Source organism: Pleurodeles waltl, chromosome 11, assembly GCF_031143425.1.
Source record: "Pleurodeles waltl isolate 20211129_DDA chromosome 11, aPleWal1.hap1.20221129, whole genome shotgun sequence".
Taxonomy (NCBI): domain Eukaryota; kingdom Metazoa; phylum Chordata; class Amphibia; order Caudata; family Salamandridae; genus Pleurodeles; species Pleurodeles waltl.
The window spans coordinates 728,860,541-728,883,994 of record NC_090450.1 but is presented as its reverse complement, the minus strand read 5'-3'; the positions used below and the strand labels follow the sequence as shown (position 1 = coordinate 728,883,994).

At 43.5% G+C, this 23,454-nt stretch overlaps 1 protein-coding gene across 1 annotated transcript in view; it reads right to left on the bottom strand.

The window, feature by feature from the left end:
• LOC138265140 (trichohyalin-like) overlaps positions 1 to 17,071 on the bottom strand; it is a 131,122-nt gene extending 114,051 nt beyond the window's left edge. The window contains exons 1-3 of the mRNA XM_069212683.1: positions 13,696 to 17,071; positions 3,242 to 3,381; positions 85 to 208 (exon numbers count right to left, since the gene is read on the bottom strand). Of these exons, the coding sequence (XP_069068784.1) occupies positions 85 to 208; positions 3,242 to 3,381; positions 13,696 to 17,007 (3,576 nt within the window). The 5' untranslated portion in view covers positions 17,008 to 17,071. The remainder of the gene's footprint in view (positions 1 to 84; positions 209 to 3,241; positions 3,382 to 13,695) is intronic.
• Positions 17,072 to 23,454: the final 6,383 nt, after the last annotated feature.

Below are 23,454 nucleotides of genomic sequence, written 5' to 3'. Positions count from 1 at the left end.
CAACAGCTATAATCTGGATGCAGTTAGTCCTTCGGGCTCTAGTGCCACTGCACTTGCTGCACTAGTGAAAGCTAGCTCACTTACAGTAATCTGCTGCTCAGTGCGACGGAACATCATCTCCCTCTGGTGGTGCAGCTTCTGCCTCAGTTGCGCTTGCGCTCTCTGCTCCTCCTTTTGCAGGAAGCGGAGCTCGCGCAGCTCCAGGCGTCTGTAAAACACCAAAGTTAAAGGTTCAGAATGGAATTAAAACATGCCTACTAGTAACTATTTATGAAGGCCTGTAACTCTCTGTGTTTGATGGACATGCAAGTAATGGTTGTTGTACTGGTAAAATCAAAAGAACCAATAATACACAGCCACATTATACCTACCTATTACATTAGTATTTAGGGGCCTCTTACAAATCTGTATTGTGTTTTGTACTCATTTTTTACAAAGACGTTTCTTAAACTGTCATAGAGACAGGAACAAGGTCAAAGAAATGGACTTTAAAACATCAGAATGAAAGGTGAAACAAGTATAATGATTAAGCCATGAAATATCAGAGTAATAACAGTGAGAAGTGAAAAAGTACAAAGAATGAGAAGTGTAATGGTGTGCGAAGGGTGATATGATAACCATCAGAGGACAATGAATCAGGTTTCCAAAATCAGAATGGATTGAATGAAAACTGAAATTAAGTGTAAAATTAGGCATATAAAGTTTGGAAGTGGAATGAATGAGATAGTGTAGGAAATTGGGTTACCAGTTGAGGGGAGTGAACCCCTATGGAAGCAGCAATCACAATTCCTGGCAGGGTGAAATACAAGCAGACCCCAAAGTAACTTGTGCTTAACCCTCTGGTAGCTTGGCACAAAAACAGTCAAGCTTAAATTAGAGGTGATGTAGCATAGAAACAGCAATAAAGTGAAAACACCACAAAAAAACCCACATCAATTTACAAAAACAGACTAAAATCCAATAAATAACTTGACACCAAAACAACAAAAATGTAATTTGTAGAAACAGAGATATGCATTTTTAAGGGTTTTCTGAGAATCAAGTGAAAAGAAGCAAAAAGCTTCAACTGCAGTTATCTGGTCATGGTAGACCAAGTCCAAGTCACAATTTCAGGCCGACTGCTATGGAGTATGGGCCAGATACAGGTCTGAGTTGATTCAGCTTAAAAAGTATCTTGTGGGCATGGGCATCAAGATGTGAAGTACTTGCGTGGTGCTGACATTAAGGAGCCATCAACGAGCAGCTGCTAAGTGACGTCCAGCACTGAGATGCATCGTGCAGTGGCAGACCTGATGACCGTCCACGAGAAGCTTCACTGGTGGGTCGTGCGTCATCGCCCAGGAAGCTAATAGGGCTTGCAGAGACTTCTGCTGTGATTTGTCGACAAAGGGGACGAGATGCATTGCACTGGGCTGGAGTTGGCATTGGGCGGCATCAGCATCAAAGGAGACGCTGGTGCTTGTGAGGACTTGGCCTGAATTGCTTTGGCGTCGAGGACAACCTACAGCGTGCTGGGCAGGAGTCAAGGGCAGGCTGCAGCAGAAGCAGTCCTTGGTCAGGAAGCAGGTCAGCAGGGCAGAGTTCACAACTCGGCAGTCCATCTTCCTTGTAGAGTCCACAGGTCCAGGAGTGATCTAAAGAGTTGGGTCTGAGGGTCCACAATTGATCCTTGGTGCCATCTTTGTAGTAGGAGATGTTTCTAGATGTTTCTAGAGGATTCAACCCCAAAGTTGTTTGGAATTTCCTCCTCCCCTGCCCTGGCCCAAACTTGTCTAAGGGCACAAACGACTAGTATGAAACCCTTTGTGAATGTGCTGAGGTAGAGTCTGTGTGATGCTCTGCCCCCCATCAAGTCAGAAATGGCCCATCCTGCAAACACCTATTCCCTCTTTGTCTCACTGTCTGGGAGCAATGCCCAAAGAGCAACTGCCAGATATATCTAGTCATGTGACTCAGAATACAGGCTGCAGGCACCAAATGGTTGAGACAACGAAATGCCAACTGGCTCAAAGTGACATTTTCAGAATTGGGACTTAACATCCAACTGTATCATTAAACAGTGTTTTTACATTACAATTCTTTATAAATCTAACTCAATTTTTCTACCTGCTCCCAATTAAAAGTTATCACTTATTAACTGTAATAATGTAACACAATGTTCTCTTATGGGAGAGCTAGACCTTGTTCTAGTGAAAAATGAATGTAATCGTTTTTCACTACCAGGACATGTAAAAGTTAAAAGTACAATTCCAAGATTTCAAATGTACTGCACACTGCCCTATGGGCTGTTAAGGGCTTACTCCAATGATGACGTATACATATTAAAAAAGAAGGTTTATGCCTGGCAAATGATTTATTTTGCCAGATTGAAATGGAAGTTTAAAACTGCACATGCAGTCTGCAATGGCAGCCCAGAGACAAGTTTTAAAAGGCACAATAAATGCTGCACGTCCACTAGCAAAAAGAACACATGATGGACGGAATGTTGAACAATGTCAAACGCTAACCCCCAGTCAGAGATCTGGGCATAAATCCATAGATTTTTCCCATCATGCCAACCCTGTTTTTCCCACCAGTCCAACCCAAATTTAATTTACAAGCCCAAGTTACATGTAGTATCACTTTACAAAGGACTTATCAGTAAATTAAATGTGATACTACAGAGTGCAAAGCGTGGGAGGTGAAGCCATTCACAAACGTTTGGCAGTGAAAGCAAGAGTAAACATTGTGAATGGGAAACCAAGAGTGAGGCATACAATTAGACAAGAAAGAGAAGTGCAATATTCATGTTAAAAGAGAGGGGTTTGAAACGCAGTACAATTTGAAATATCTAAGTGCAAAGAGTGAGAAACAGGCAGCAAACAGAGTGAGAAGTAGAAAAAGTGAAAAAACTTCAAAGTTCAGGATGGTAAACAGCAGATCACAAAGATTGAGACTTTAAACACCAAAGTGAACAATCAGAAACATGCAAAAGAGTTCAAAGAGTATTCTATATCTTACTACTTTAGCCTTTGCTTTAATAAGTATCCCCTTCCCCGACTTTTCTGTTTCTGGTTCCTTTTTCCTGCCCCTTCATTAAGGGGAAGTGAAAATGACCTATCCTAGTGGACAGAAGAAATGCACTACGGGAAGGCAGTTAGAAACCCCAATGAAACTGACATCCTCACCTAGTCCCTTCCAATGCTCCTGCCTTGAACAAATACAAAATAGAAAAGGATATGGGATTCTCCATCCCTCTCACCTGGCTGAGCGCCATTTCTCCTTCCTCTGTCCATCATTGGTCACAATCCTTGAGGTGGTGACGCTCACCTCCTTGCCATCCAGCATGAATGTACGGGTTATCTTCACAGTTTTCCTGTTGGGAGTGGGGTCCTGTGACCCCTTAGATATACAGATATTAGACTTTCACAATACAAGTTTCCAAACTGGTGCCTACTATGTGCCTGCAAGTTCACAGGAGTCCACCACTCACTTTTATTGGGATATTATATTGGTGTGCCACATGAAAACAGCCTATTAACCTGGCACAAGTGGCTATCTAACCTAAGGTTCCAGGATTTCAAGTTTAACAAAAAAACTGGTGAAACCCCACCAGAAGGGAAACTGTACTGTCAGTGTTAACTGATAAACCCACACGGTTGCTGCATTTGTACTGGTCTAGCTCCCTTTGAACAGGAGTTTCTTTCTATCGAGTACTCTTCCTAAATGCATCCTGAAAACCTGACAGCATGGGTGCAGGTGGTATCTCTAGGAAAGTACCCTCTTTTTTACAGGTTTACCCCCACTTTTTGCCTGCTGTCAGTGTGTTTCCGACTGTGTTCACAGGGATCCTGCTAACCAGGACCCCAGTGACTGTGCTCTCGCCCTCTAAATTTAGTTGCTTAGGACTTAGCACACCCTACAATTGGCATACTGGTGCCCCCAATATAAGTCTTTAGTATATGGTACTTGGGTACCCAGGGCATTGGGGCACCAGGGGTTCCCCATGGGCTGCAGTATGTATTGTGCCACCCATGGAAGCCCATGCAAAATGTGTCTGCAGGCCTACCATTGCAGCCTGCGTACAAAAAAGGTGCATACACCCTTTCACTACAGGTTACTGCACCAGGTCACCATAATTCACCCCTATGAAAGGCCCTCCAAGCACACAGGGCAGGGTGCAGGTACTTGTGTAGGTACTTGTGTGTGAGGGCACCCCTGCATGAGCAGAGGTGCCCCGACGAACTCCAGATCCATTACACTGGACTTCATAATTGCAGGGAAGCTATTTTACCCGTGTACTGGACACACGTCACTATAAGCTGTCCACAGGTCATTATAAGGACAGCCTGTGTCCAGCTACATAATGGTAACTCCGAACCTGGGCATGTTTGGTATTAAACATGTCGAAATCATACCCCAATACTATTGCCAGTATTGGTTGCATGATTCCATGCACTCTGGGAGCACCTTAGAAGACCTCCAGCATTGCTTCTACTAGTCTTCTAGGGTTTTCCGGGCAGCCTGCACTGCTGCCATCCCTCAGACAGGTTTCTGTCTTCCTGTTGCGTGAAAAGTTCAGGCAAGGGAAGGCAGAACAAAGGATTTCCTGTGACAGAGGGAGGTAACACCTTCTCCCTTGGAAATAGGTGTTATATGTCTTGGGAGGGGTAGCCTCCCCAAGCCACTGGCATTCTTTGAAGGGCACATTTGGTGCCCTCCTTGCATAAACCAGTTTGTACCGGTCCAATGATCTCTGGTCCCTGCTCTGGTGCGAAACTGGACAATGGAAAGGGGAGTGACCTCTCCCCTGTCCATCAGAAACCCAGGGGTGGTGCCCAGAGCTTCTCAAGGTGGCCACTTTATTCTGCCATCTTGAATCCAAGGTGGGCAGAGACCCCTGGGAGCATCTGAGTGGTCAGGCCAGGCAGGTGACGTCACAGCCCCCTCCTGATAGGTGGTCACCCTGCTAGGTGACCAATCCCCCTTCCTGGGCAATTTAAGATCTCCCTCTTGGGTGGGTCCTCAGATTTGATGTGAAAGATCCCAGCAGAACTCCCCTGCATTGTTTACTTCATCTTCTGGCCACCGGGACTGCAACTGGACCCTCCGGGAACCGATAATCTGCAACTCAAGCAAAGACTCAGCTCTGCAACATTATTTCTCCGGCTCCTTCTAGCAACTGCAACATTTACCTGGCTGTGTATCCTCTGAGGGCAATGAGTCTTCAGCCTGCACAAGATGTAAGAAGGAATCTCCCTTGGAGTGAAGGAGTCACTCCCTTGCATCTGTAGGTACCAACTGCAACAACGACCAGCTGCGTGGATCCTCTCTCGTACGGAACTGCATGGATCCTGCATCACAAGTGGTAGTATGGAGTAGTCCCTTCCATCCTCCCTACCACCTGCCAAACTTGGGAGACGGTAAGTCCCTGCATTTCCTTGCAGGAAGTACCCCTGTGAACTGCGACTCTTGCAGCTACCAAAGCTTGTTTGCTCCTCCTCCAAGGCATTTTCAGGCTCAGTGTAGCCCTGCCCCCTAGCACTCCTTCCTGCAAAGCACAGTCTCCTGCCTGCTGTTCCAGCAACGTGGGACTGAGGTGTGCTGAGTTGGCCTCACCGCGACTCCTGTGCCTGCTGCCTGTGGGTCACATGTGGGGGCTTCCTCCTCTTCTTGTGACTCAGCTGCTGAGGTCCACCTCAGACTCCTCTCCTTGGGTCGGGTCCCATGGGCCATGCTGGTCCTCTTCAGACTTGCAAAACCCTCTTCTCCAACTCTTGTATTTGCCAAGTCTTGTTGGTGGTTTTCCAGCACACTGAGCAACTGCATCACGGCCGCTGATGTGGGACATCACTTGCATCACTTCTGGAACTCCTCTTCTGCTCCTGTGTGCACTGTTTTCTTCACCCACTGTGACCTGGTCTTGCGTCCACAGAAAGGTTGGTAGTGGCTCCTGCCCAAGCCAGACACTCCAACTCGAACTGGACTTGGTCACCTTCTTTTGCAGGTCCTTTTCTGTCAGGATCCACCTTTAGTTTCCTCCAGTCTTGTCTAGGTCTTGCACAGTCCTTTTCCAAAGTTCTTCTGTGGGTTTGGGGAAACACCAGGCACTTATCTCTTCTCTCCTGGTCTCTGGGGGGCACCCTGGTACTTACATCTTGGGATTCCTAGTTCCTCCAGCTCCCTTCTAATGATTCAACTTCCTTGGGTGGGGGACTGCCTCTCACATTCCACTTACTTAGTATATGGTTTGGTCTCCCCCTAGGGCCCTCACTATTTACTATTGTTTTTTACAATTTTCTGTTGTTTTCTTTGCTAATCACTGACTTCTAATGTGTACTTAATAGAGTGTTTACTTACCTCCTATTGGAGTTTTGCCTACTCAGTATTTTAGTATTTGTTTTACTATAATGAAGTTCTTTTATTTTTGTAAAACTGAGTGGTTCTTTCATGTGTGTAAGTGCTGTGTGACTGTAGTGGTACTGCATAAGCTTTTCATGTCTCCTGGATAAGTCTTGGCTGCTAATCCACAGCTACCTCTAGAGAGCCCTAGCTTCCTAGACACTGTCTACAACTCACTAATGGGGCATACCTGTTCCTGGTATAACACCCTAAGTGCTCACCACACACCAGGCCAGTATCCTGTCTAGAGGTTGCAGGGGCAGATTGTACAGCATTGTGCTCCCTGCAAACAAATGGTCTGATTACTCCGATTTAAACCTCTCCTGTATCATAACCGCATGTAGTTTCTAAGCACTTTCCTTTAAAATCTAGCGTGAGGCACAGAGAGATAACAACTTGTCAAAACTTCAATACTAAAAGCTAGGTACCTATTACTCCTAGTAATGCAGGTTTGAAGTGTTAGCACTGAAAGCAAACGTGACCCAAAGCTAGTCAGAGGGTGTTGCTTCTGAGGTACCTCCAGGCATGAAGATGAATCCCAAAGCATTAGCACCAGAAATACACTTTATTATGTTCCATGGCTGACGTATTAGTATGCTGAAAACATGAGCAGTAATCTTTTGCACTGTAGGCTGTGGAGAATTTGGTCTGTTGTGCCTAGAAAGCTATCTAAATTGCATTTTAGCATTGCTTTTATGGTGGGCTCTGGGCATTCTTGTGCCAGTTCCTTCTGGGGATATACTGGAACTGGTTGAAATTGGCTGGATGAGAGAGTGATTTAAGCATCATGCTTGAGGAAGGGAGTTGCGCATTCTAATTTTACATCTGTAGTTTTCATTAGTGTAGTGAGAATGGTAGGAAAAAACACCCCATTTGGATAAGAAAGCATGGAAGCTGGCAAAACGCTACAGCAGACGTCATGTAGGTTCCAGCTTCAGAATTACAGAACTGACTGGCCACCAAAGGCATCTTTTTTAAAGTTAAGCAGCTATTAACTACCAGTTGACACTGTCATTGCAAGTCCAAGTCTCCAATAAAAGGTAAACACAAAGTTTCAAAAGCAAGAAGACTAAAAGAAAAATAAATCATTTGTGTTGTATATAACAAGCTACAACATGCTAAGTCAATAGTAAACCCTTATCGAAGAAAGAAAAACAAACAAAAGTAATTGAATTGTAAATACCAAACGTCTGTTTAGTCAACAAAATTTCAATTTGGCACAGTTAGCGCATGCAACCTGAAGTCAACAACTAGGGATGGCAGATATAAAAAGATAAAGTAAATATGAGGTTTCCAGCCCTGTGATTTCATTTAACAAACCAGTGCAGGTTTAGATTTGTAGTATTTATTTGCTTCATTTGACCTAATTGAATTGACAGACATGATATCACTGTTAAACAAAAAGAAAGCCCGAGATTGGATATATGCTGTGCACTGTACATAGAGCAATGTGTCAGCAGTAAGTGTTACAGTGTTAGAATAAAAGAGAAGTTTGGCACTGAATTACAAAGGCTCCCCTAAATCGGGGGAGTTGCGCATATGGTGGGCAGCTATGGGCCAAGCCAGGGGTGTGGCGCGAGCCGCCGTGACCTGCCGGCGAGGGCTCACCAGGATTGGGCAAGGCAGGCTCGACCGGGAAGCACTGGGGTCATTTGCTACTGCATCACAGCCCCATCCATAAAAGGAAGGCACCAGGCAGCGAGCGGGTCTCTTTGCCCATACACTGCTTCGCAGAGAAGGTCGTCTGGCTGGACCCCACACTCCACCTCAAGCTTGCCCGCATTTTCATTTTGTTACCCTCCCACGTCCACAGAGCAACGGGCACCGGATGGGGGGAGCGCATTGGGGCCCATATTTATACTTTTTGACGCTAAACTGCGCTAACGCAGTTTAGCGTCAAAAAGTTTTGCGCCGGCTAACGCCATTCTGAAGCGCCATGCGGGCGCCGTATTTATTGAATGGCGTTAGCCGGCGCAAGCAGACCGGCGCTGCCTGGTGTGCGCGAGAAAAACCACGTACACCAGGCAGCGCCGGCGTAGGGGGAAAATGGCGCATGGGCGTCTTAAAATGGGGCAAGTCAGGTTACGTCGAAAAAATCGTCGTAACCCGACTTGCGCCATTTATTTTCGACGCCCATCCCCCATCAACATGACTCCTATCATTGTAAAGATAGGAGTCATGCCCCCTTGCCCAATGGCCATGCCCAGGGGACTTCTGTCCCCTGGGCATGGTCATTGGGCATAGTGGCATGTAGGGGGGCACAAATCAGGCCCCCCTATGCCAAAAAAAATTATTAAAAAAAAATAACAAAATACTTACCTGAATGTCCCTGGGGTGGGTCCCTCCAGCCTTGGGTGTCCTCCTGGGGTGGGCAAGGGTGGCAGGGGGGGTCCCTGGGGGCAGGGGAGGGCACTCTGGGCTCATTTTGAGCCCACTTGTCCCTTAACGCCATGCCTGACCCAGGCGTTAAAAAGCGGCGCAAATGCGCCGTTTTTAGCCACGCCCACTCCCGGGCGTCTCTTTTGCCCGGGAGTATAAATACCACGTAAAGGCCTGGGAGTCATTTTTTAGACGGGAACGCCTCCCTTGCATATCATTAACGCAAGGAAGGGGTTCACGCAAAAAAATGACGCACATTCCGGGAACTTTGGCGCTATTCGCCTCTAACGCCATAGTATAAATATGGCGTCAGTTGGCGTTAGTTTAGCGTCGAATTTGCGTCGAAAAAAAACACGCAAATTCGGCGCAAACGGAGTATAAATACGGCCCTGGGTGTATGACCTTTAGGGCTTTTTGTGGATTTTTCTGCAAGGATTGTATATAATGTTGTCAAGTGGCTGTTTCCGGGGAGGTGGTCTGGAGTCATTGTAGGCTTGTGTGTTATGTCTGACCCATTCTTTTTCGTACAAGTACGTCTTATTTATAGTTCTGATGCGGCTGGTCAGGTCACGAGTGGTGGGACTGTTCGGGTCATCTAAGGCATTCTTTTTAGACAAAACTGGCTGCGAGGTCATGGAATCTTCCGGGGGTACTGGCAATAAGTCAAGAGGTTCCAGTGATGGAGTGGTGGGGCGGTCTCTGACACATGCACCTTACCTGACAATCACCCGCACAGGTGCAGTGGGCGCTAGCTACCGCAGGCCCCTAAGGAGAAGGAAGATGGATCTGGGGGGTGCCCGAGGAAGGTATCCAAGTGGGCAGATGGGCCTCCTGCACAGTAACACCTCGGTTGGGGAGACCGGTGGGTGGGGTCCACCCCTAAGGAGGGACCCACCCAGGTCCAGATTTACGGGACAAAGGGTTCTAGGAGGAGAGAACTCTGCTACCAGTCATGATCTCATTCGGCAAGTCATTCATTTTAAACGATGCACAGTAACAACTTAGATATGGATAGGAAACTCCAGTGTATTAGTGTCTCTGTTAAAGCTAGGATTTGAGCTCTGTGAACAAATCATGTAAAACTGTTGGATTACTGTGCATAGCTGATTAAACGTGCATTGTTTGTGTATATGTGTAACTAAATACGACTGGGGTCTTTCGACCCCCTCATCCAAAAATGTTTGATTTTTACTGATGTTACGGCTAAGTGGTAAAGGATATTGCAGGGAGGGGGTTGGTCTGTGGGTGGTGCTTTGCAAGGGGCATAGGTGTCTGCCTGGCCATATGAGAGTGTTGTAAATGTATGATCATACCAAAGGGACCAAAAATGGAATGGCCAGGCTGTATTGTTACTTTCATGTGTTCACTGAAAATAATGGAAGGATTGAAGTAGCAGTGGAAGTAAAGTATGCCACTACTCAGCAGAAGTAGTTGTTCGAAGGAGCAGCCAAATAAAGAATGGGTGTTGACACTATACTCCTTTCACTAATTCTAATATGATCTACTATGCAGATAGGCTAAATAATAAGCGAACAGGAACTGACTTTCACAAGCACCAATTCAGCATCCTCCAATGTGTCCATCCATCCCTCTGTCAGTCTGCCTATGTGTGCCCACCTATGACAGTGTGTGGGTTTTGCGGGTTTGTATCTATGGTGGCTATACGTCTGATGATCTGTATTCAATGGAACATGTACATAGGTCTGCTTGAATTGGAACCTGAATACTGTCATTCCTTTGTTGTGACTGTTTTTTAAAGCTTGAATGGTGGTGTCATGACCACCTGCTCGTGATCGCTGGAAACATGGGCTGGAAGGGAGAAGCTCTAAACTAGACTAAAGATTCCTAGCAGAAGCATTTCATGGCTTTAAATAGAGCACTCTAGAGGTAAAAAGCTTGGTAAGTAAGGCAGATAAATTTGCAGTGTATCCATCTGATCGCTGTGCAGTGCAGAGCAGAAAAGGCTAGTGCGATGGGATCAGCTCTAGGTAGCCCAAGCAGGAGGTAAGCTGTTGCATTCTGGACTTTTTTTTATTCAGCAGCAGGAACTGAGGGAAGGTCTAAGTAGATGCTGTTCTCATAATCAAGACTGAGTGGTCGAATTGGGACGGATCAGACGGGCATGACGTGCCCATACTTTAATGATTTATGAAACACCATTCCCCAACTTTTTGTAAAAAGACAACTGTCCCCAGACGGGTAATACCGACAGTTTAAACGCCTCAGCTGAAGTGTCATTCAGTGAGTTTCCTGTGTGGTGTAACCAACGTCGGGCAGACAGCTAAAGAGACCTTCCTGCCAGGGTGCTTGCTTGCCTGAAAGAAATGCAGATGTGAGCTACAAGTTAATCTGCAAATGTAAAGGATGCTTTGGAGCCAGTCGAAACTTTGTGATGGCAACATTTATTCTTTTTGAGTGGTAGTGCAGAGAGTTAACAACTGGGCTGTGGAGTGAATGCTTTTAATTGTATTTATATCACGCTTACTACACCAGGAAGTGTTGAAGGGACAGTAATATAAAAAATGCACTCTGTACACTCTGGGTATTACTAAAATCTATGGTATGGAAGAACCATTATATCTTGAACACTTTGCACATTTTGGAGCAGTCTGTCCTGTACTGTGTGTAATGCAAGTTTAAAATAATGAACTACATATTCAGGGTGCTTTTGCCACAGGCTGTGACCTCGTAGCACTAAAAATACTCAAGTCATTTTCTCCACTGCAGCAACCAAAACTTAATTCTGTGGCTCCCTGGCTACACACAGACCTCTGCAATGCATTAACTAATACAGGTTTCATAATGTACCATAGTACATTACCCAATAAGTAACAACTTTGTTATTTATTTTTAATGTCAGCTGTATATTATTTTAAATGTAGCTACCTGACGGTGAAAGACCAAAAAAAGTACAGAATATTTTTGGTTTTAGATGCATCTTTGACCCCGCCTCCATGCCCACTGACTCTGCCCTCACTGCATGCAGCATCACAGTTCCTACACTTTTTAAAATGCACTTCAACCGTTGAGTCAAGTATAGAGAAAAAGAGATCACTCATCAAAATCACTTTGTTCAGGAACATCAGCAAGGGAAAATCCTTTTAGCAGAAGCTGGCCTCCGAAATGATTTTGGGGATTGAATTTAGCTCAGCCTTTTACTAATGTATACATCGCTTTTTTTTTTTACTATGTTTTTGGTATAAATGTTACACATACAAGGCTCAGTGAAGTTGAAAGTTTTTAATTAAAACTCAAATTTAGTATTCTGCACATATTTATTGGACTATTTGTTGAAGACAGCAGGCCTTAACTAGATTATTTCAACGCTGCATATCTGTAAATGATTCTTATCTAAAATAACCATATTTTCACAGCGTTTGCCAAAACCACCATACCTGTACTAGTTTATTTGCTTGCATCTAGCATATATGTAGACTGTTGTTTTCCAAACGTTAGCCTTCCTGTACATGCATGCTTGCCCAACTACATATTTGTTATCTATGGCTTTGGTACAGAGCCACTAGCGTGAATCACTGGATTCGAACCCAATAATTCACAGCTATGACGTAGCAAAAGTTGTTAATAAAATTCCTTACCCACTGTTGCTACTTCATAAAGGCCTTCTAGGCCAGGCTGTCAGGGCTATCTGAGAACCTGTCAGCGCAGTGCTGCTTGTTTGCTTTGAATAAAAAAAAGAACAGCTGCAGGAAGGGAAAGTAAGGAAGAGAAGGTGCTGGGGGTTAGTCAAGGATGACAGGCAAGGTTTTAAAAAAAATGTAATTTCCCCTTTGGGAGAGGGGTACAGAACCGGTACCATGTTATGTATGGCCCCCCATTACTCCTCTGCCACTGCATAGCAGTTGAAAGCAGTGGCAGATGATTTTGGAAGCCACACATAACATCAAAATGTAGATGGGTAAAAAGTGAGTTACAGGGATATTTTTCGTCTTGGGGTTCTGAGAGACATCATAGACAACTCAAGTTTCACTCTTGTTGTCTATTTCATGCCACTCAGAACCCCTCGTTGAAAATCATCACAGTAATTCACTAATACTCATCTATAACCCCATATGTTATGTATGGCTCTGGTTGAGGGCCAGTAGCACGAAAAACTGAATTCCAATCCAATAATTCACTGCTATGATGTAGCAACAGCTGTTAACAAAAGCTGTTACCCACTATTGCCACGTTACAAAGTAATTCAAGGCTGCTCTGCCTGCACTCTCTTAAGAGCCCGTCAGAGCAGGTAGTGGGGGTTGTTTACTCAACGCTAACATACTTAACAATAGTTGTTCGCCTGGTGCCTGCTAATGTGCATAGTTTAAATGGTTGTGTCTCTGAATAAGGCAACCAAGTACATTTATGTTTGCATGAAACCAGTACACCTGTTTATCTTTATTTGCCTAAAATAGCTATGCTAGCCCTATATTATTAACTTGAACCCAACATGCAGTACATGGGTGTTTGCATGTATGCAACATAGCTCTGTGAATTCGCTGCCACTTTTAATTTGTCAGTGCAGTTGTACTTTTTGTTTGCCTGAATTAAGGCTTCCAGTCCTTGGTTGTCTGCCTGAAGCCACAAAAAAACTACGATATTGTCTGTCTGAAACATATGAACATGGCTGTCAACCTAACTATATATTATTTTTCTTAATTTAGTTTACTAGTACATGTTTGATTTTCTGAAGCCAATATTTATGTTTCCAAAGTCAGCATACCTGTTTACGTTTTTCACTGTGGACTATACAAATGTGCACATCGTTTTTTTAAATAAGTTTTACATGAATGTGGTAGTTTGCTTGAATCTCCAATACTGTATGTGATCATTTGCCTGAATCCTGCATACATTGACATAGCTGTTGGCATGAAACCAGTCTACCTATATATTGTTTAAAGTCAGTACACCTCTACATAGTTGTGCGATGAAGCTTACCTGCACAGGGTTGTTAACATCTTTGGGATGAAAGAATCTCCGTTGGTCTTGAGGATCATTTGCTGCCTTGGATGGAATTGTATCGGCTCCTTTTCTTTCCTCCAGCATCAAACCACCATGGATAAGGCCTAACTCTTCAGTGTTACCCAACAGTCCTCCCTCCATCCTGCCATTGGCCTTGTGTTTTAGAGGCTCCAACGGCACAAGACAACTGTTTCTTGAAATGTCCACGTTCTTACTACTGCTTTGGTTTTCCACTAATTCTTTCCACACTTTTTGGACTTGCTCAGATTCAGGGATATTACATTGCTTCACTTTACTTTCTCTTTCAACAACACCTCCTGTTCTTTCCTCAGCTGCTTCGCAGAAAGCCTCATCATGGGGCTCTCTAACTCTTGGTTCTATTCTCTCAGTATTGTTTGTTTTGGATAGCATGTCAGCTTTGTTCCCAATTGTCTCCTTGTTGACAAGTTTTTCTGCGTTATTGTTCTTGAGGGGGTACTCCATTATGATTAGCTTCCCATGGTTGGATACATCTGCTGCCCTGCTCTTTGTGATCAGAGTATTCACATTATTTCCGTTTACTTCCATTAGTCCTCTCTGTTTCTCTGCCATTTCGTGGCAGTCCTGTTTCTTTAAAGCATTCTCAAGTTCTTCCTCTTTTATTTGCAATTCTGACCCATTTACAATCATTTTCACTGTCTGCATTGGGCTTCTATTTTCCATTATTTGTCCCTCAATTCTTGTTAACCTGTCTTCTTTTATTGGCCTTTGATCTTTCCATGGCGTCTGACCTCCTTTAGTTGGCAGCCCTTCTTCTTGTGCTTGTTGCCCCAACTTTTCCTCCTTTAGCAGCCCCTCTCTCTTCTCTGGCTGTAATCCTTCTAACCGTTTTGTTAATCCTTCTTCATCCAACTCTGAGTGTTTTTCCTGAATCAGAGGCTTTTCTCTCTCTGTTGGCAATTGCCATATCTCCACTGATGGATGTTCTCCCTTTAAAGCACATGTTGTTTCTTTTAACATATGTAGCTCTTCTGCTGAAAAGTGTGGTTCTTGTTCTAAAGAATGCGATTCTTGCACTGATGGAAGTGTTTTTTGCAATGAGTTATATAATTCTCCCTTCAAGAAATATGGTCTCAATTGAAGTGGTTCTCTCACAAAAGGATGTTGTTTCTCTACTGAATAAGGCAGTTTTCTCACCGAGGCCACTTGTTCACCATCCATGTAATGTGTCTCTTCCTTTAGTGAAAGCTGTTTGATTTTCAAGGAACATATGTCTTTCTCCAAGTAATTTAGTCTTTTTAATAGAAGGTGAGTTTTTTTTGCTAAGGGCTTTGGCTCCAAGGAGCATGGTTGTACCTCCTTAGGATGTGGTTCTTGTATCTGAGGAGGTGGTTTTCCCTCCTTTTTTAATTCTAAGAGGCACAATGCTTTCAAGGGGGCTGGTTGTTCTTGTTTGAGGAAACATGACAGTTCTGGAAGCGGTTGTTCTTTGTGTAGAAGTTTTGCTACATCCAGCGAAGGTGGGTCTTCCCCCAAAAGGTGTGATGATTCCACAAGAAGAGGTCGTTCTGTTTCCTGAAAACATGGTTCTACTTCTAGAAGACCTGGTACTTCCAACTGGGGAGTTAGTTCCTCATTCAGAAAGTATGGTCTTTCCTCCATAAGACATGGTGCTTCCTGGGGAAGTTGTTCCGTTTTCAGTAGGTGCAGCTTTTCCTGTTGGGAAGGCTGTTTTATCTCTGGGGGCCAACGCTCCACCTCCAATTGATATGGGTTTTCTGCTAGAAGATGTGGTTGTTCCTCCAAAGATGATTTTACCCTTAGTTGGCTTGTTTCTTCCAAGGAAAGCATTTCTTTATTCACATGTTTAGTTTCTGTATTTTCTAGATCTGTTCTAACATTTACTCCATGTGTTTCTTTCACTGCTGGATGTGTTATCTGCTTTGCTGTAATTGTTTTATCATCTGATTCAATTACGTTGTCTGGTCTCAGGGGAGTTAAAAAGGTTGCTTCATTATCTTCCAACCATTGCACATTTTTAAGTTCTGCAATCCCTGCTTGAGTTACGCAGTTCTGTCTTTCTGATAAAGTGACTTGTCTTATATTAGGCAGCATTAAGTGGTATTTCTCATCTCCTGGGCATCCGTCTGCACATTTAGAGATGCCTATTTGAAAGTCTATCACATTCTGGGTCCCTGTCCTGGTCTTGTCTGGGTTCCCTATCTCAAAATGTTCCTTTGTCATTGGATCCACATTCTTAGAAGGAGGGCTGACAATGAGAGCACAATTCAAATCCTTAATCTCATCAATTAGAGATGCACTGTCACTCTTCCAATTCTCCACTTTCCCATCCCATTCACTTTTTTCTTCCATCATGTACACATTCTGTTCGACATCACTTTCTGTCTTCTCATTCGGTTCAGAGATAATAGCCTCCATATTCTCTTGCAATGCTTCACCTTCGTTTGGTAGAAACACATCTGGATATTTTACCACTTGCGAAGGAAGAAAATCCAGATTTGATAAGGCTGAAAAGGACTCCAAAAGAGGGTTGTCATTGACTGGTAGAGAGAAGTTCTGCTCATTCACATCTACCTGGTTTTCTTCAGAAGAGCTCCCCATCCAATAAACAGAAGTTCTAGCTTTAATAGTGCCTCCATAATCCCTTTTGGTCATTCTTTTAACTGAACCTGTGTCTTTCCTGCTATTCTCTGACTCCTGCTCTCCCTGTACCTTCACAGCTGATATACTACCGATCCCATTTAGAATTGGGATTTCTTTTTTTGCTAGCTGAGGTTGCCCAGCTATCATGCTGTCAAAGTGGGTCATCACTGTTTTGTAATCTTCGCTCATTCTGTACAATTCTTCCACTGTTTCACTTCCCTTTCGACCGTCCATTAATGATTCCTGGCAAGTGGGCTGCAGTATTGTCACTGACCTCCTTGAGGATATTCTCAAGGATCCCTGTGATTCCAGAGGCAAGGCAAGGATGGGAGCTGACTTCCTTCTTATCTGTTTTAAAAAGTCTAAAGCCCTGTTGGACCTCTGTCGTGTGACTCTTCGCTCAGCAAGAGTGCCAACACTGGTTTTCATGATTTTTAGATCTGAGCTTTCCCCCTGAGAATGAGGTCCTTCTCCACCTTTAGGCCCACTGAAATCAGTTCCCTGACAAGATCCCATTTTCTGTTCTGGAAGTTGCATAAGTTGTGGCTCATGGGAGGCCTCCTCCATTTCAACTGCATTCTCAGCTGAGGTTCTCTCTTTACTCTGTGTGTACTCCTCCCTGTCGATGGACAGCCCTCTGGACATGACAGTCTTCTCTTGGCCACTGAAATAGTCAGCCGTGGAGGGAAAGGGACGATTTAGGTCCACAGCAGGCTAAACAAAGCACATAAAAAATATTTAGCGCTAACAATGGTGCTAACAGCATATTTTAAAATCTTTGAAGATGTATAGTTTCACATTCGCACAAGCTCCAACATTGTATGTGTGATGGCTTCTAAAGCATTCAGGGTGAAAATAAGGCATCATTCTCTTTCTATTTTTCCTAATATATTACAAAGATGGACCAGCTTTCTAATATGGGACCCCATGTGTGATGGTGCATGAACCTCATCCAACAAGGACCACAAGAGCTCTCATTAAAGCTATCAAACAACCATCATCTCGGGCCACTGATACTAGAATGCCTGGACTGCTTGGCGGTACACCTCAGTCATGGCCTAAACACTCTGGGCATAATGCACAGCCATATGTCATCGACAGCATGGCATACACATTCCAAGATATACAAGGTAAATGACACCACATGCAAGCCATGACGTCTTGACTGACAGGCAAAGCTCACAGGGAAACTTCTGGAGCGACTGGTACATCATGTGGGACATGGCTCCTAAAAGATTGTTTATTAAAGGTTAGAACCCTGTGTAGGGAAAGAATACTTTCTTACCTGTAACTCCAGTTCTTTTGTGGAGGAGTCCCCATTGAAGTCCTAAGCGATGACTACTAATTGACAATTTCATTATCATCATTCTTTCAGAGTCCCTCTACTCTAGCCAAGAGATCACTTCATTCTCTAGATGTAAGGAGGGTTTTAAAGTTTTATATTGATAAACCACAAGACAATCACAGATCAGACCACATATTTATTAATCATGGTCCAGTTCATACAAAGCTAGCCACAACCAAACAGTCCATTTTGAGATGGATTGTCTTGAATCCTGTTAGGCTATCAGAAAGCTAATAAGATACTCTCAGCCAGACCTAAAGCACACTTAACTAGAGGTAAAGCAGCTTCCCCTGCTTTAATGCAGAATATCCGCATTGCGGAGATTTGAAAAGCAGCTAGGTGGAGGTTTGTTCGCACATTTACCAAGCATTACAGCCTAGACTCTGTTGCTGGGGCAGATGCTCAAGTAGGACAGGCCTCTCTCAGAAATCTATTTACCTAGAAGTTTCCCTTCTTCTTCCTCGGTCTTTTCCACCGCTCTTAATAGGGCTGGGCTTGCTATTCTATTCAGTGCTTATGATGCTTATGACTTTCAATGGAGATCCCCTACGAGACAAGGAATAGTTTCTTACCTGTAACTCCAGTTCTCTCGTAGAGGAATCTCCATTGAAGTCATAAGTAACCCTTCCTCCTCCCAGGTGTACTGGACAGAGGTAACTATGGGACCTATACATCATCCACACATTGCTTCAAAAATACCTGAAGCAACTGTCACCTGCTTAGCATGATGGGATACTGAGGGTCCTTTGGTTCTTGAAGGCACACCTGCTATTTTTGAGTCTAATAATGACAAACTATTGGGCTACACTGACCTGCGCTCCTTCATCTATATACTCTATTAGTGGAAGAGATTTATGCTGTTCTACAGAAGCATCATGCATTTATATGCATATACAGTTCTCCTGGCCCCTTTGTTAACCACAAGATGAATAATTGGGCCACTGTAGCCTACTCCTATAGGCTGCATCATATTTTACTTTCTTATGTGACTCTGCAGGCCTTCCTGAAGAAAAGCAAACATCTACACTTAAGAAGGTATATTTGGAAAAAGAGCTCCGGGGTCCCCGCACGTGGATGGGACTATTCAGGGCTTATGACTATCAGTGGAGATCCCCTACAAGAGAAATGTATAGATCCATCAAATAGTAAGACACCCAAAAGAGGATGATGGCTTTGCCCATTCTGTTGTTAGTGCCACCCCTTCCTACCCTTGATTGTTTGAACGTATTTGTCCCCACCTTTGTAGACTATGGTGGTCATTCTGACCCTGGCGGTCTTTGACCGCCAGGGCGGAGGACCGCGGGAGCACCGCCGACAGGCCGGCGGTGCTCCAATGGGGATTCCGACCGCGGCGGTAAAGCCGCGGTCGGACCGGCACCACTCCGCTCCCGCCAGTGTACCGCCGCCCCATAGAATCCTCCATGGCGGCGCAGCTTGCTGCACCGCCGCGGGGATTCTGACCCCCCCTACCGCCATCCAGATCCCGGCGGTCCGACCGCCGGGATCCGGATGGCGGTAGGGGGGGTCGCGGGGCCCCTGGGGGCCCCTGCAGTGCCCATGCCACTGGCATGGGCATTGCAGGGGCCCCCGTAAGAGGGCCCCTACATGTATTTCACTGTCTGCCGCGCAGACAGTGAAATACGCGACGGGTGCAACTGCACCCGTCGCACAGCTTCCACTCCGCCGGCTCGATTCCGAGCCGGCTTCATAGTGGAAGCCTCTTTCCCGCTGGGCTGGCGGGCGGTCTGAAGGCGACCGCCCGCCAGCCCAGCGGGAAAGTCAGAATTACCGCCGCGGTCTTTCGACCGCGGAACGGTAATCTGACGGCGGGACTTTGGCGGGCGGCCTCCGCCGCCCGCCAAGGTCAGAATGAGGGCCTATGTCCTCTCTCATGGTCCACACTCAATCCAGTGGATAGCTGTACTCCAGTGAGAGATACCTTTACTGGAATACAAACCATTCACAATGAGAACTATTTCAGGTGTAGTCTACTCACTTCACAATAGCTGACTTTTTGGGGCGATTTTGTCGTTTCTTGCAGCCACCATTTTGCAGATTCCCATGCATTAACAACTGAGAAGATAGTATGTGTGTAGTGACTGTGTGGGAACATTTATGGGACTCCAATATTTTGGTGGTTCAAGTTGTGAGACATGAACCTGAAGGAAGGGCTCTCAGTCCTTACCTTTTTATTCTTACTGCACCCAATTCTTCAAGAACGGCAACACTCTTGCTAATAAAGAAATAAAGATTTTCCAAATTTAATCGATCTGGTGGAATGAGAACTCTGCTCCTTCCATTTTCTGTGGATTTTATTTCTGCTCCTTTTGAAACTATTTTTCACCCAGTGACAGATACTCTTTCTCCTCAGTAGCTTTTAGGCCGCTGACATATCTCAATTATTAATCCTCGTCCTGTTAAAGCATTTGTTAAATCTCTTCTACTTGTGTACACATACACACATGCACACAACACATCGCAGAACTAATTTCTGAAACGTGACAAGAACACTAGTAAATAATTAATGAGTGGGTATGGCCATGCTAACAATAACACCTATTTTCTATTTCTATAGAGTTAAAACCACAAGTGATATCAGAGCACTATTTTGGGTCAATAGTTTCTGTACATCCCACCGTGACCACTGTATTAGGAAAGGTACATTTTGAGTTTCTCCAGGCTAGGAAGTTTGATTCTGATCTAAGTTCTATGAGCATTTCATTCAAAGGTTTAACGGATGAATGATTTGTTCTTTCAGGGATCTAAGAACCCTTTTAGCTGAAACAAATCTAATGGCAATCCAAAATTATGAGACAAGACTTTTTATCGAAGACAAACCTACTGAACGGTAGCCACCAAAAATTGTTCAGGATGGAAGAAATATGATCAAAATTGAGGATATTTTCAAAAATTCTAGATGGAGAAGCCTGTGTTTTCTTGAACAAATTTTAGTTTTTTTAAGTCCCAAATACAGTTTTTTCCATTCATCTCATTTTGCTCGTTTTAATTGACCGCCATAGTTTATCATTGTTTCTTCAATTTATCTATAACATTGATGGTTAATGTGACTCTCTTGTATAGTACGTTAACTGTAATTATTTATGTAGAGTCATAACTGATGAATCAAAATTAAATTTATTAATCAATCACCATCTAAATTGAGCGTATATGAAATTACTAAATAATTGCATTTGTATTAATGCTAATATGTTCATGGAACCTCTTCAAGTGCTATTTTGGTAACTTGATTTAGGGTATGCAATAGGATTATGCATATGCATCACTGTGGGAATCCAAAGGATAGCAATATTTAGATAAATTGAAGAATCAATGATAAACTATGGTGGTCAATTAATTATGAAGAAGAATTTTACGACAGCATAAGGATCTAAACTGTGAATTATTAGCTGGATGAGTGCCTGATAATAACTAAATGTAACTTACCAGTAAAATATTGTTTTGTTGGTATACAGGGTATTTTTTGGGGTGTTCACCCTGTTCAGTACACCTTCTAGGCTAACAAATTAGTGAATCAAGGGCAGGAAGCACCATTATACTCTGTGAAAACTTCCCTAAATATATTAGTAGTACTAATACTTGCCTCAAAGGTGACAACAATGCTCTTACTATTGTCTCCATTCATTCCTTAAATTTAGTGCTTATTTGAACTGATATTATATCTCTCAGTTACTTTCAATAATTCTATTAGTAAAGAAATTCTGGATTTTTGCAGAGGTTTCCACTGATCATAAGCTGTCTGGAACTGGTAAAATTGAGCTTTTTACTTTCCAGAGTATTCAAAGGTAACTTTGGTAAGTTGGTGAACAGACATTGAGTCTTGTAAATGCATGCATACATAACTGGACCGTTCTATTTTCTGTTGTACTAATTAGGAGACCTATTATGCAGTACTTGACGTCAGAGATGAAATTCATTCTAAACAAAGGTACATGCTAGAGCATTATATGACAGCTCTGTATTTATCCATTTTCCAAAAACATTTTACGTGCATATGACAAGGAGAACTTCAGTGTACCAAAGTAGCCCTTTACACATCTCAGCCTTAAACAGCTCTACTAGCAACATCCCCCTGCTAAAGACATAAAAGCTTGCACATTTCTTGATATTGTGAATCAACACTACAAGGAGAATGGCAAGCCTCAATTACTTAAGCTCAGGGACTCTAAGAGCAATGCATCATATAATAATAATAAAGGATAATGTGTGTACTATGGGCAACTGGTTCATGTCTCATTCGTAATGAAGCCTAAAGCACTCTTACTTTTCAAATAAGTAGAAACCACCTGGAATTTGGAATTTCATCATGTTGGCCATTGTTGAACTGAATGCTCTTTCCACTGTGGGAGTGGAACCCGCCCGTCATAAGTACTTGGTCGCTGAAAAAATAATAAAGCTCAATGCAAACGCCATACTCTTGACTCCTATTAATTGTTGGGCACAGGGCTTTCGAACTGTACAGTTTTAATATCTTCTACGTCACCCATTGATAATATGCAGCTATTTTAGAATCCCACAAATGAAGGACGCCTCTTTTGCTCTTCGAGTGCTTAGCCATGTGACATATATTTTTTAAATTATACATCTTGGGCTTATGTTAAGTGTTAAGATGCTTAGCAGGCTTTAGTATCAACTGTGTCTGAAAATTGTGTTGACATCTGTTTCTTTTGACATCTTGTATTCCATCAAAGGCTGCAATGTCCTATCGGCACCTTTTGAGAGGCATCAAAACCTCATAAACAAGTTAATAGAGAGGTCTGCTTGTATGTTTTCTAAAGTGGAATTATTTTGTATGTTGGAACAGAGCAATGCTACAGAGACATATACAATAGGTGCCTTTAAGAATGTTCGGTGAGAAACAGACATCCTGGCAATAAAGAATGAAGCCGAAATTAACTGAATGCATAGGATGAAAATATTTTGCCATCCCTTTATTTTCCTTCCATTCCAGGCAAATTTCTAGATAGGACCTGGCCTGGTGAGGTGTCTTACGATTCCCTTGTGACAACTTTACTTTACTTTCCTGTTCTGTACATTAGTTTCAGGACTTGCATCTTCAAATGTGTTGCAAATGCACCAAAAACAAACATGTATACATTCAGTGAATTGAGTAATCCCCGAGGCCAACCCTCCCTTTTTAAGACTGCAAGGGTTAGTTGACTAGATGCTAGATTCCAGGTCACATATTTTTGAGTTTACCACAACAAGTCCATCTCTAAACATCTTGTCTGTTTGAAAGTTGATGTAGTCAAAATTTTAGTGGCATTCTTCATGTCACAGAAGTCATCAATATGTGACAGGTTAATTAAAGAGCTTATAGTTTGAATGTAGAAATTGCACTGACATGTCTTTAATAATGTGCCTTCATTTATATTGTAGAGTTCAACATAGGTGGTATTTGAATTAAATCAAATGTTTTCAAGATTTTAAGGAGGTGTGTAGGAAAGTGCCCCCTTTTGACATGGTTACTCCCATGTTCTGCCTGGTAATTGATGCAATTGCATCGGGCTCCTGCTAACCAGGCCCCCAATGCCAGATCTTTTCCCCTAAAAAAGTACAATTGTTCCGAAATAGGCCATACCTTTGGCCCTCCTGTAAGTCCCTAGAAAATGGTACCCCTAGTACCTAGGGCATGGGTACAAAAGAGGGTCCCAAGGGCTGCAGCATGTATTGTGCCATCCTCAGTGACCCCACACCGAGCACATGCAGACACATGCACACTGACAGTG